Source organism: Tinamus guttatus, unplaced genomic scaffold (genome assembly GCF_059628265.1).
Source record: "Tinamus guttatus ecotype Peru unplaced genomic scaffold, ASM5962826v1 Tinamus_guttatus_pri_ptg000083l, whole genome shotgun sequence".
NCBI classification, from domain to species: domain Eukaryota; kingdom Metazoa; phylum Chordata; class Aves; order Tinamiformes; family Tinamidae; genus Tinamus; species Tinamus guttatus.
The window spans coordinates 4,577,384-4,591,417 of NW_028288617.1; the positions used below are offsets into that span (position 1 = coordinate 4,577,384).

Genomic DNA, 14,034 nt, shown 5'->3' on the forward strand with positions numbered 1-14,034 from the left:
ACATCTTAATATGCTTGGATATTTTTTTATTTAGCATTGACTCTGAATCATGTGGGTTATAATTCTCAGTGTAATTGCAGCATCCCTGTAATGCAGTTTATTGAAAATTACCAATATGTGCTATTAACCTTTGCTTCAATCTAAGATAATTTTTGTCAGGAAACTATACTGAGAACTGGGGGAAAGTGCCAAGCTGATTTAATGCACTTACCTCTAGTTGAATCAACAGAACTATGCTGAGTTAGATCGTATGCTGTTTCACCAGCTCTAGACACTAAACTACACAATAATATTGTGCACATTATGAGCATTAGTAAAGAAAGTTACTAGTTCCCAAGCGTACATTCCTAATCTTGAACTCATCTGTTTTAGGCTATCAATTTATTGCCATTACACTGAAATCAATGAAACATTTAAAAATATCCAAAAAATGATTAACCACTGTGGGTATCTTATACAGTGGCAAATCATGGGAGAATCTGCCAGCATACAGTTAATGTGCTCTCTGAAGAATCTTTTATAAATCACTTTATAAAGTGCTCGGTCACTAACCAAGCAACCTCTGCCCAGCAATATTCAAGGGTATGTGTGTGAGTTTACATCTTGCTACATTTGCTGTAAGTAAAATATTTTACTGTTCAAATAATTATATTAGAAAGCATCTTTGCCTATCATCATAACTAATGGGAAATAAATATACAACTATTTATTTGTAAATATAAATTGTATGTTCATTGTTGGGAGGACTTACTGAAAGAAATTTGATCCAAGAAACATCTTGTTTTGGTATCATGAGTACAGATGGCTATGTCAGATATTTATAATGACCAAAACATGGAATAGAAAATTTGCAGTGAAAGATCAGTATCTTCACTTTTCTAGATAAAAGTCTTCATAACCAATCTAGTGAAATTTTCTCAACTTCTTTGCTGCTTTTATTAAGTAATGATACTATGTGAATATCTGGTACCTGACACTACCTGATAGCAGTAGGTCATAACAGTAATTAAGAGACTTCATATGTTTTAAAACATGATCATATATGTGATTAACTTTTTTTAGAAATGGTGCAATCTGTTTCAAAAGTTACTGAAAACAATTCATTGGCAAGTTTTTCAAGAAGTTATATGGATGAAATACTTTTGCTTCAAATATTTTGATTTATATTTTTAAATATAAATTTTATATTTTGATTTATATTTTTTAAATCCACATGTATGCTTTGATCACATATACACACATACAACGGGGACAAGATTGGAAATAAAGTTACTTAGGCCATAGTTAACTTTGCAAAAATCATGACCCAATGTTTGAGTAACACAGTGTGACCCATGTTAAAAAATGATATTTTCAAAAAACATTGATTTCCAACCTTCTGTAAATCACATCTTTTTCAAAATGAATGTGACATAAAAACGGTGTCATCCAAAATCACAGCAGCTTTAACAAACTGGCCTTATGAATGTAATTTAATGGATGCATCAAATTAGTGACGAAGAACTGTTTCTCACTCAAGAAAAATGAATTAGGATTCTATATTGTGCTAACTTTATATAATTAAGTCAAACTACAGAAGATTTTTCTTATTTTTAAGTTACATGAAATTCCCAAGAATGGGAATTCTAAAAAATGTTAAAAGTTTAATAAATATTTTTAAGGGACATTCTGAAACAAGTAACTAGTTTATAAATCTTACAGAGGTACCGCATAGAAAATACTAAAGAGAGAAAGACAAAGTGATAGTTTTCCCCGGTGTATACCTGGTTTCTACTTTAAAACGTTCGCTTTCACTAAGCAGATTAACTATCATCTTCAGTCAGCTTTTGAAGAAGGAAATTGCAATAATGTATAATGACATTTTCTTCTTGTACACTAGTTTGCATTCAATACTTTATAAGAAGCGCTGTTATTGTGAAACACCAGCATAACTCCTAACAGTTAAAAACTTACCTTCCTATAAACTGTACTGCTTCTTTTGTTAGTCTCTGAGTGAGGTTCTCATATGACAGTGGTTGCTGGATAACCTGATGGTTCCTCATTAAGAAGCAGTTCAGGTATCGATAATTATAAAAGAAAAAAAACAAAGCGGCAAGTGAAACAGCAGTTATTAGCAAGCAATAGCACAAAGCTCGGAAAGGTATTTTGAGGAAGCCAATCAAATGCACTGCTGCCAAAGAGACTAGAGTGATTCCAATGATTTCTATTGAGGTAGCAAGAGATTTTCCAATTCCTTTTAAAAACACACTGCCTTGCCCCAGTTTGCAGTCTCTAAGATTGGTCACGGTAATTCCATAGAAGTAATCAAATCCATGATTGAGGGGGTGGTGACAGAAGTCATTACTGCTTTCACAATTCATCCCAAGATGCCACTTTCCTACAAAGAGAGGGACAGAGTATTTTTGCAGTTAAATCGTCAGACTTAGAACATGCACCCTTCCAAACATGAAACTGTCGCTATATGACTGATATTCCCCACCCACAACATTTATGGTGTGTATCCCTATTTTATTCCCAACCTGTTCTTTATAATTTCATCAAAGATGTTGCTTCAAGTCTGCTTTTCTTTTCAGTTAGAAATATCTTGGCATAGTTCCTGACAGACACCATTAAATTCTGAGTGGGCTAGCAGGTCACTGAAGAGCAACAGCAGATAGTTAACTTTGGAAATGAAGCCTTTCTGTATGTTTCATAATAAAATACATTTTTGGATCAGCTACCACTTTCTTTGGAAGAGCCAATATGGAATTAACCATAGTTCTGAAATTTATTGAGCAGATCATTCACATTTGACTAGCTTTAAAAAGACAACGGTAACAAAGAGGAAGTAAAACAAGAATGTTAAAATTACTATAGCATTTATTATTCAAATGGTTGTAAAATCTCCAGAATTACCAGTTGACACTATCAGCATTAATTATTGCTTCTTCTTTGCTTGGGTGAGGAGTAAGATAGATATATAAATACAAATAAGTAAATATTTATCTCTACATACATATATAAAAAAACCCACTAACAAGTACATTACCACCAAATATTGCTTCTCATAGCATTTTGTCCCACTGGGAAACAATTCTATTTTTGCAATATGTTGCACACTGACTGTCATAATACAAACAGTGTGCCTGATCTGCAATATAGTGGAAAAAACTATGTCCATAATGTTTGCAGTATGTATTTAGGAAATTCACTCTGCAACAAAGGCACAACACCTTACTGCATGCTTGTGCAATGCTTAGCATAACAGAGCTAACTGTTTACTAGCTGCTGTTTTAATTCAAAATTTTAATCAACAAGAACTACAAATTCATCTTGACTCAATGCATCAGGCTCTAGTTAAGCCTGTTGACATAAATGTTGTTTGGACAAATGCTGTTTGGTCTCAGAAAGGACATGTGTCAAACACTGGACAAAACTTTGAGGGTCGCCCTTGTTAAAATAGATGATATTTTATATTACCAGGCCAAATTGGATTTATTCTTGCTAAATCAAATAACTAAATGTGACATAAATATGACCTCAATAACTAAATATGCCAATAGTGGTTGTTATCTTAAAAGAAAGAAATAAATATAAAGCCCTCCAAAACCCAGTAAGTCCTTACCTCCATAATATAGCCCAAAAAAATCTGAAATATTTTGTTCAATAAGCTTTTAGAGTACTGATGGTGGAAAATATATAAAATGGAATAAAGTACATATGGAATTTTTCCCTTTTCCTAGTCATGACAGCTTTTACACAACTGTAAGAAGGAGTCCAAATGCAGGCATTCCCAAATATCTTCTGGGCCAAGAGCAGCATATACACATTCTGCACTTCAGCTTTTGGAAATGATAAATATGGGCACTACAGTATCAGAGAGCGTCAACTCTGATTTTAAGCAATATCATCTAACAAATGAGTTCAGTGTCGGCACTTCTCTTTCATAGTCAGCAGGTATGGATAAGGAATGGAAATACATTTATTTAAGTTCTCTCATCAGTAAAGATGTGAGTCTAATACAATGTTTAATTTTCTAAATCATAAACATACTGAAAGTCTAGTTTTCCTGGCACATCATTTGATGTCTTAGGTTAATGTATCTAGAAACATCATCAGTGTATCACAAAAGCAGGCATAAAAGCATTTTCTGATGCGTTTATGTTCAGACTGCTTTTTCTTTCATTCCGCCAGAAGTTTTATCATTTACTGTTAAGATGGTCACCTTAACCTCAAAGGCTATTCTGTTTCCCAAGGAAAGAATGATTCAAGTCCCTACTTCTGAACTGGTCAAAAGTGAACAGTACTGTGACTGCTTACAGAAATAGCAATGTGACCATTGTTTTGAATTTTTAGAGGATAAAATGCTGCCATAACAAGCTGAGACTGAAATGAACTTGAGCCTCAAAAAATATCTGTTTGGAAACAACATAATTCAAAAAAAGGCAGAGACAGTGCAGATTAGCCGGGAAAAGCAAGAGAAGCATAGGTACAAGTTATGTAGGGAACTGACTGAAAGACACAAGTGCCATTTTTAAAGGGATGATAAGGTAGACAGTTTCCATAGGCCTTGCTGTTCTGAGAAGAGAGATGATGACTGGGCCCACAAAACCTATTTTATTAGGTTTTGACCATTTCTTTGACTGCTCTACTATTCTTTGAGATGGTAAGTCCTGCTTTGAACTAGCTTTTCAATACATAATTGTAATGTACTTTACATTCTAGAATCTTTCAAATCTGGGAGCAGTGCAAAATACTCTCAGCTCTTACTAAGTCAAGCTACATATAATATGAATTCTTCAGATAAGCATCATACAATTTTCAGCAGATTCTATGAAGCTTTTGGGTGAAATTTAAGCTGTTAATTGTATATTATGAGTACTTTAATAGTTTTGGGCCTATTTTTTTCCACTCTCCTGCCACAATTAAGATTTCTGCAAAGTAAAAGCAATGGAAAAGAATGGTAAATGAGAAACAAATCCCATCCATCTAAGAAACTTCATTTGAAACTTACTTCTCCTCTTGCTACTCCCAAAGCCATTATTCTAGGCAGACTATAAAAATCCATGCTTTTCTTCTATCTATCTTCCACTCAGTTGTACGTATTTATTACTATTTCTTTTAGCATGCTTTTGTGCTCTTTAAATAAGTGGTAATGGCCTGCAGTGCAAGATGCAGGAGAATGTTTTATACATTCAAAGAAACATATTTATATGACATGCATAGTAATATTAGTAATTTACAGTATATATGCATATATTATTAATATGGTAAGATTTTAAACTGCTTCAATCTGAAATTCTGTTACCTCCTAATCTCTCCCAATTCACTTAATCGAACCAGCTGATTTTGCATTCTTCACTATGGCCACACTGTGTCCAAACACCACATTTCTCATTCTAGAGACAAAATACAACTCCCAATTTATGCATCAGGATTTCTGACTTTGGAGATAGGCTACAGAGGTGGACTTTAAATTCCTCTGGGTGCTAAACAACATGCTGGATAGAAGCTGTGAGGAAAAACTAACCTTTTCTCAACTCTGACTATGCATTTATGGCAGTAGTTCACATAGTATGGACCTATTTTCACGGGTTCTCTTGGATTAAATGTCTGTCATAGCCTTTCCTTCAAAACACTGGCATTTCTTTTTACTATCCAGAATCCTAAAGCGGTGAAATACTTCAGACTCAGTGCATCTCCATTTTTGAAAAGACTTGGCTTTCTTGCAGACTTTTCAACTGGGTCTCTTCCTGCCAGATCTATTGCATGCCACCTTCTTTGTGTCAAATGAGAAGGGCAGTGAGATAAAAGAATGCATACATAAAATAGATTTATAGATTAAAATATATATGTAGGGGCATAGCAAGCAAAAGAAAGTACATATTCAAAGGAGGAAAAGAGGAAAAAAAACAGAGGAAAATTCATTTAGAGAAGAAAAATTTGCCCTTAGAGATTAAAGGGGAGAGCAACTTGGCTAAGAAAAAGGAGTGATAGCACAGGCTTGAGGAAAAGAAAAGCTTCAAATTATCCTTATGCCAATCCATCACAGGTACAGGATTTGACAATTAATTGTTTGGGAATTGCTGAGTTAGACTGAACCAAGCAATGACTCCCTGACCTAGACCAAGATGATGTGACAAGAATACCAGCAGAGGAATAAAATGGGCAGGCTGGGAATCAGAGTCTGCCTTTCTCTTCTTCAAATCTACATAATTTTTCTTTTTGTCATTTACATATGCCTTATACTTAATTTTAATACTCTTCTTGATTTTCTGGAAGGCTTCATTATACTCTAAGGGTATAGTAATATTACATTTTATGGTTTCATAGCTATCATTCAAGCCACTTGGAAGAACTGTTTATTAAGCAACATGGAGATAACTTCTTGAGATCTAAGTGACAAGCTGTCAAGTTGCAGTGAAAGTAATTAAAAAAAAATGTTAACTAGGTCAGCCCCTCAAAATGAATTGTATTACAGTGTTTGTTAAAAAGAGAAGAATGAATTTTCTGCAGTCTTTAACTGGAGATGGAGCAACAGAAGTAACTCCATGATAAACAGGACAAATTATTCTATGAATGGCTTTGTTGTACTAAGGTTCAGATACATCTGCATTAAATACATTTCTATTAAGTTATCTGTTTCTCTGCATAAAGGACATAAAGATATCTTATACTTTCAAAGAAGTATAGCAAAGTGGACTTGCTTACTTGGGAACATCAGCACTGAGGTAGGTACATCGTGCAGATTTTTTTTAAACACTTTTTCTAAGCACTAAAGAAACATTATTTTTTAAATAAAAATTATGCAATTTGCAATTAATATGCAATTACAAATCAAGTTAGGTGCATACAGCTTTTAAAGAATTACAGTAACATACCTATATGATCCTTTCTAAAGAACTATTTCCTCTACTGAAAGGAAGAATGTATAGAGTTTGGTAGAGAAAGACAATATGTATTATTTAATATAAGCTGTATTTCACAAGTATCTGCTGAAATGTAAGCAAAGTGGAATAAACCTTTCTCATTATTCAAATGCTATACCTGTATGACAGTCATTTCAGCTCTTTTTAATATTTATACAGTGGGGCCCCTTTTGCCCATCATTGGGCATTTATGTCCAAGTTGCTTGCCCAAGCTATTTTTATAATGAGAAACTTACCTTTTTATATTAAATGCCTACTACAGATGGCATAAACTTCCTAGAAATGACCATTTCTCTCCAGTGACTAAGAGGCTAGATGGCTAGATCAGATATTAGTTATCTACATTATGAAGGTATCTGATTGCTGCTCTGATTTGTACCCTAATCCCTCACTATCTCTCTGCTGCAGATTCCTATTTTAAATTTATACCAAAAACTTTTCATGAGATGGACAGATTTTCAATTTGTTAGACATTTGTTCATTACATTGAGACTACAACTATAGAAGTGAATTAGACATCAGAGCCAGTGAGGATGGTGCTGGCTTCTTTTCAGTGGCAGCCACTGACAGAACTAGAGGTAACGGCCACAAACTGAAGCACCAAAAGTTCCACCTGAACTTAAGGAAAAATTTCTTAAGAGTGAGGGTGACAGAGCACTGGAACAGGCTGCCCAGAGAGGTTGCGGAGTCTCCTTCTCTGGAGATCTTCAAAACCCGCTTGGACGCAGTCCTGTGCCACATGCTCTAGGTGTCCCTGCGTGTGCAGGGGGTTGGACTAGATGATCTCTACAGGTCCCTTCCAACCTTAAGCATTCTGTGATTCTATAACATACTTACATGATTAGTGTTTCGTATATCTATGGGAATGTATATATGCTCAACCTTTTATTAAAAAAAAAAATCTCATTATGCTGTGGGGAAAAAAATAAAAGCTTAATGCAGACGCTTAACTCATTAGATGGAAAGTTAATGTACTTACTTCTGATGCAAATGAATGAAAAATAACATTTTGTATTTTAGCAATTTTACCTATTAGAGCTGTTGAATAACCTCTCTGCTTCAGGAGTTTGGAAAAAGTTATTTCTTCAGAAGGAAGCCCTCCAGAAGAGGCAGAAAATAAGAAGACACCAACTCGTGAGTGGGCAGCCATTCCTAAATACCATGAAAATGAGTGAGAACCTAGATAATACAGTGAAAGAGTTTTCATCCATTCCACATGCAATTTTTGAAGTTGTATCACTTTAATGACATATTGCCACCAGTCACTATTAAATGTAAGCGGCAGACCCAATTATCCCTTTAGTTGAGTAAGGCAATTTCTGTACTGTCACCAGAACTTGAGAAGTAGAAAAAAAGAAAATTATCTGTTTATAATTGTGCAGCAGCTGCACAGTTATGCACATAAGCAGCTCCAGCCCCCTCTGTGGACGTTTTGAGGTATAACATATCTAAAAGAAGTTCAGCTTGCATAATTCATTTTCTTCTGCTAAGGGAGCTAGGGATTAAACATGAGCACTCTTAAATTCTATTCTCATTCTGTCCACTTTCCTTATATGTGGTTTTCTACAAGTCTGTAAGACTATCTGAGAGAAAGCAGGAAATTTTACTGCCAGGCACATAAAATAACATAATCAAAAAAAGAGCAGGAAAAAAATCTGATTTAGAAACATATTGGCTAGGGTGCTCAGGCTCTGTGAGAAATGCCCACATGCTCAAATGGCATGAACAGACATTCTTAAATTCCAGTCTGGGTGCATTAAAGCAGCATCACGTATGAGCTAATAAGGAAATATGTAAATAAGGCACAGTAATTTCTATACATAGAGAGTCTGAAAAGCACAAGCCTGGGCCGGTTCAACTGAGTATGAGGAACTTGGGAGCTCCCCAAGAAAATTAGATTACTGGGATTCCAGATGAGAGTTGTCTTAGAATACAGACAGAACAAGTAAGCGTCTCTGCAAATCTGTGCAGATATCTCTTCAGGAAGTCTGAAATAGGTAACTGAGTAATTGCACTGCCAAAATTACATGCCTAATGTAGGTAGCCAGAATCTTCCCTTAGGCATTCATTGTGGTTAGAAGAAAAAAAGTTTGCTAGACTAGCTCATTAAAGACAGGTCTACCTACCTTTCAAGTGTTGCCTGCAGATTTTTACCCTTATGCAACATAGTCAGTTTTATTGATAAACAGTTTAAGTAATTTTAGTCTTCTATATCTGTACTTTATTTGAAGGTGTATTTTGAACTCTCATAATTGAAATTAATGTAATTTCACTAAGTCACTGGAATTAAAGAAATGAACATAACTCTCTCCTGCATTTTGGAGTATTTCTCTTCAACTCTATTAAAAGGGTATTTACATTTCTTTCTTTCCTCTTCCCTCCCCGCCCCCACTACAATCTTCCAGTATTTTGGAAGATTTTTGGAAGATTCTAGTATCTTTCAAAATAACCCTTTGTTAGCTTCTCCCTGATGTCTGGCAGTAATCCATAATTAGTAATTCCTAACTTTATTAAAACAAAATTCATTTTTTTTTGTAGATGAATGGAAATGATTAGGTAAGACAGAAAGTAAGATCAGTCAAGAAAACAAAATCAGTTCAAATGTCAATTTTTCAGAAATAAGAACAAGAATAATAATGGAAAATGACCTGTGGCTTTACTTACAGCACATTTTAATAGTAATATAGCTGTAATGCATACATACATTTTTTCCTTTCAGCAGAATGTAATGGAAAATTCAGCAAGCCATATAAGCTGGCACTTCTTCAGCAGCTTGTTACTTGATTTGAATGAACATGAACATATCAAGTAGGCTCCAGAGTCTTGCTTTGCTTTCATTCCCAGAAGCAAGGACAGGATGTTTTATCACTAATGAACAAGTGATCTGATTAATGTATAATGATCCTTGCTAAAAATTATGTTAAGAGAATGATAAAGCTGCATGGTTAAGCACTGAAAGGCTTATTCCTAGGCTGTTAAAGTAAACACATGATTTTTTTATTGTCTTAAATGGGCTTTGCATCAGGCCCTTTAAAAGTAACAGAAGTTATTAAAGATATATGTACTTGTTGGATTCCTAGCATTGTGGATGGGAATATATGAAGACAGAATATTTAGGAGGAAGGGAGAATTTTTGCTTTCTTCTCCCCAGTTTCAAAAGTTGCTGGAATATCTTAATTTTAATTAGGAAAAAAAATATTAATTTGTCTAAATCAAAACGTTTTGAAGAAACAGAAATATCTCAGCAAGAAAGTTTAAAATAAATTCTGCCCTGTGTCTTCCTAGATGTGTGGTGAGTAAATCAGTGCTGATTTTCCTAAGAAGGAATAATTGGTTTTCAATATTCCCTTCTCTAGATATTGCTCTTAAATGCTAGTTTTCATGTTTCTACAGAAATACATAGGAAATATGGCTCAGTCTGAGGTCCAATGGAGTCCTCTGTGATCTTCAACACTCAGGCTGTCTTCACCACTCGGTGAGCAGCCAGAAGACAACTAGGGAATGAGAGAGGCCTCCATCATTTAGACAGTGGACCAAGTCCATGAACATTGGTTGTTACTTCCACTTTAAATAACCATAATCAGATGTTTCCCCAATATTTTTAAATAATTCATTTCCTTCCTTCCTTCCTGCCTTCCTCTCTTCCTTCCTTCATTTTAAGCTTTATGGTGTATAAACTCTTCTGAAAACTAATAATTTTTCATTTTTGGAAGATTTCCAATGTTGACCAACTCTGCTGAGCTTCATTTGGTAGTGACCTAAATTCCAACCTGAAGAGGATAAAGACATCAAAAAAGACAGAGAGGAAGATGCACATGGCTTATTGCAAATTAAGTAAAATTGACATATTAATAGGAATATGGGACTTTACCTGATCTGATAGGATATCGTCCTGTCAGGAAAGCTGCCCTACTTGGAGTACAGAGTGGGGATGCTGCAATATGCTGAGTAAGTGTCACACCATCCTTGGCTAGCCTGTCAATATTTGGAGTTCTAGAAAGATATAATTGATATAAAATTATTTAGAAACAGGCATGGTGTGATCAAAGCATCCGAGGCAAAAAATACCAAAAATATCACATAACCAGTGATATAGACCAGTGTAAGCAAATTATAAAAAAGACAGTTGTGTTTCACATTTAAATACAGCCTTAGCAAATATGCTTATCTTTGTTATCTTAAAAAATTATAAAAAAGACGGTGGTGTTGCACATCTAAATACAGCCCTAGCAAATATGCTTATCTTTATTAGGTGTTAATATCAAAGTAGCTTTGTGGCATTCTGCTAAAAATCTTTTTTCTCACTTTCATTCCCTTGCCATGGACAATAAAAACTAATCTGTGACACCTGGCCCTGTTGTATTTCAAGACCTTTTTATGTATTTGTTTACCCAAAACTTTGACTCTGCTATTTACATGGCTTTTTGCTTTAGCCATGGTCAGGGGACAGACTGGAGAAAGATGCTGCTTGCTTACTCCCAGCTTGATGGTGCTTCTCCCCGAAGAGAGACAATAATGAGGCCATTTGGAACCTGATTGCCCCAGAGCCAGTATCAGCTGCCCTGGATAGCGAGATAATCTCTGTGATATGGAAGATGGATATTGTCCTCTTAGTGCCACTGTCTTTGGCTGACCAATAAATTTACATCAGCTGAAGAATGAAGAGTTACCAGGAAAAATGGAAAGTGTCTACCCAGAGAAAACCAAAATTCCATTGATCCCTTTTCAAAAGGACATACACTATATGGTATTATGAGTTTTTTTTGAGGAGGTAGGAGGAAAGGGAGATCGATATTATCACTTTATAGGAGAGATTTAAATGGTCATGGCTGTTCATGACTCTCTGTATTAATGATGTTTGCAGACTACATCTGTAATATTAGACCCAGGAGCACTTTCGAGTTTTCAAATCTACATATGAATCTTGCCTGCATGCATATGAAAATTGGTTTCTGCAGAATGAAATCCTGTGCCTTTGGTTCTACAGAAAACAAACACACAAACAAACAAAAATCATAGACATGAATACTAGTCAGGAACTGCAAGGTGCTCTAGTAAGTCCCTGATTCATGACCATAACCTCGAGACACACTACATTCTCCTATTCTGACTGACAGCTAGAGCTGACTACAGTCAGAAACATTAATTTTCCATCTGTTTTTGCTATTACATCACCTATAGACAACTACCAGTGTAAAGCAATTCCTTCATAATCTAAAATTTAATTATGAACTGCCACATCAGAGAATACAGTTCTTTCAGTATTTCTGATTCTTTGTGTGGGAAGGAATGGCACAAACACCTGGCTATGTAATTTTTTCTTGTTTAAAACCAGAGCTTGTAAGACGAGTTGTTTTAGTGAGCTACAAGAAGATTTCACTTACAACTAATATCAACAAGGGCACTTAACACTCAACTGGACACTGCCTTTGGTCTGAATGGTCTATTTAACTTCATCATAGCTTCTTTTTGCACCACTGAAATCAGAAATAGGCTCAGCTTGTGCTTTTTATTCAGTCATGATCACCTTGGGGAACACTGCTGATTTAGTCAGGTGTATTAATATTGGTTTTAATGAATTCATATTACTACAGTACAAAGACAAGAGAGGAAAGAAAATAGCACTTTTGTCCAAAGAGTTAGTGACATTTTTTTTTCTCAAATCACAAAACTTCTTCAAAATAAATATACTTAATTTAGATTTGTGCCAAAATAATTTTAATAAAATTATTGATTATACTTTAGTTTTGTGGATCTTAAAGTTATTTTGGTTGCACAGTTATCTATTTAAAATGCAATGCTTTAGCAAGATAAAGAATATGTGATAAGCATTTCTTAGTAAAAAAAAAAAAAGATTGAACATTCTGCAGAAAGATTAGCTTGATAATATATACAGAACCTTATCAAAGGTCTCAACATTTGTATTTTATTAACGTTACAAATTTCTAGAAAAAATGAAGACAAGATTTGTCTCAAAATATCATCATACCGTAAGGTTCTGTTCCCGTAGCATCCCAGGTCTCCAATACCAAGATCATCAGCCATTAGTAAAATGACATTGGGATTTGAAACACTGTGACTATGGACATTCCTTATGGCACACTGGCAAATTATTAGAAATAAAAGTCGTCTCATCTTCTTCCTGGTGTGTAAGAGCAGGTGGAAACATTATAGATAAAGACTGCACATTTTGTTATTTGATTGTTCCTCTGACTTAGCCCTATTATTGCTCTGGATTTCATAGAATAAAAACAAGATTGTCAGGGGGGCAATTTTTTTTCTCAAGAGTTTATTTTATTTTATTTTATTTTATTTTATTTTATTTTATTTTATTTTATTTTATTTTATTTTATTTTATTATATATTTGTTGTCCCTCTCTATCTCTTCCACCCAGAGGTAAGGCCTTTAATAAAAACAGAACAGTAATCAACCTCAGTGACAATACTTTTGTATAAACAGAGGCACTATCAATAAATTATGATAGCATGAAAGGGTTTTTGTTGTTTGTTTTTATCAGGCTTATATTTATTTTGAGAAACACAGAAACTGAAATCATTTGGGATCACAATTTCCAAATTATGGAAAAAAAACCCCATCAAATTCTGCTACTGAAGTAAATGACTAAACTTCTTTTCATAATGGGAAAAAATTCCATTTGGATTTCTTGACAAGAATAAACATTATGGCAAAAGGAGCGAAGAGGTATTACCAAATTATTAAAGTGAGTGTTTTTTTTTCAGTTTATTCATTTTATTCAAAACAAACAAACAAAAACCCTCCTTATAAATCTTTTAAAAAATCAGGCCTTACAGCAAAGTTATGTAAAAATATTATGTAAAAATATCTGATACCAAGTCACAATGGTCTGTCAATAATGATTCAACTTAAAGTAACTAGAAAAATGTATTACACACATTACTACATACAATTATATTCTTTTATGATAAAAGCAGAATTTCTTTACCAATGTGAACATTATGAATACTATTTTTACCTATGCAGGGATTGTCAAATCTCTGTTTTAATCTTCATTGACAATATTTTGGCTGAACGTAACTCCCCTTAGACTATAATACACTGTACCACCTATACACATTAAAAAAAAAAATCCCTTTTGCCCCTAGT

General features: G+C 34.3%; 1 protein-coding gene across 3 annotated transcripts in view; it reads right to left on the reverse strand.

The window, feature by feature from the left end:
- The window catches only part of STS (steroid sulfatase), a 101,744-nt gene that overhangs the window by 62,636 nt on the left and 25,074 nt on the right, over positions 1 to 14,034 (reverse strand). For all 3 annotated transcript variants that reach the window (XM_088520245.1, XM_088520244.1, XM_088520246.1), the window contains 4 exons: positions 12,898 to 13,050; positions 10,780 to 10,901; positions 7,938 to 8,060; positions 1,954 to 2,377 (listed from right to left, as the gene is read on the reverse strand). In XM_088520245.1, the coding sequence (XP_088376371.1) occupies positions 1,954 to 2,377; positions 7,938 to 8,060; positions 10,780 to 10,901; positions 12,898 to 13,043 (815 nt within the window). In that variant the 5' untranslated portion in view covers positions 13,044 to 13,050. The remainder of the gene's footprint in view (positions 1 to 1,953; positions 2,378 to 7,937; positions 8,061 to 10,779; positions 10,902 to 12,897; positions 13,051 to 14,034) is intronic.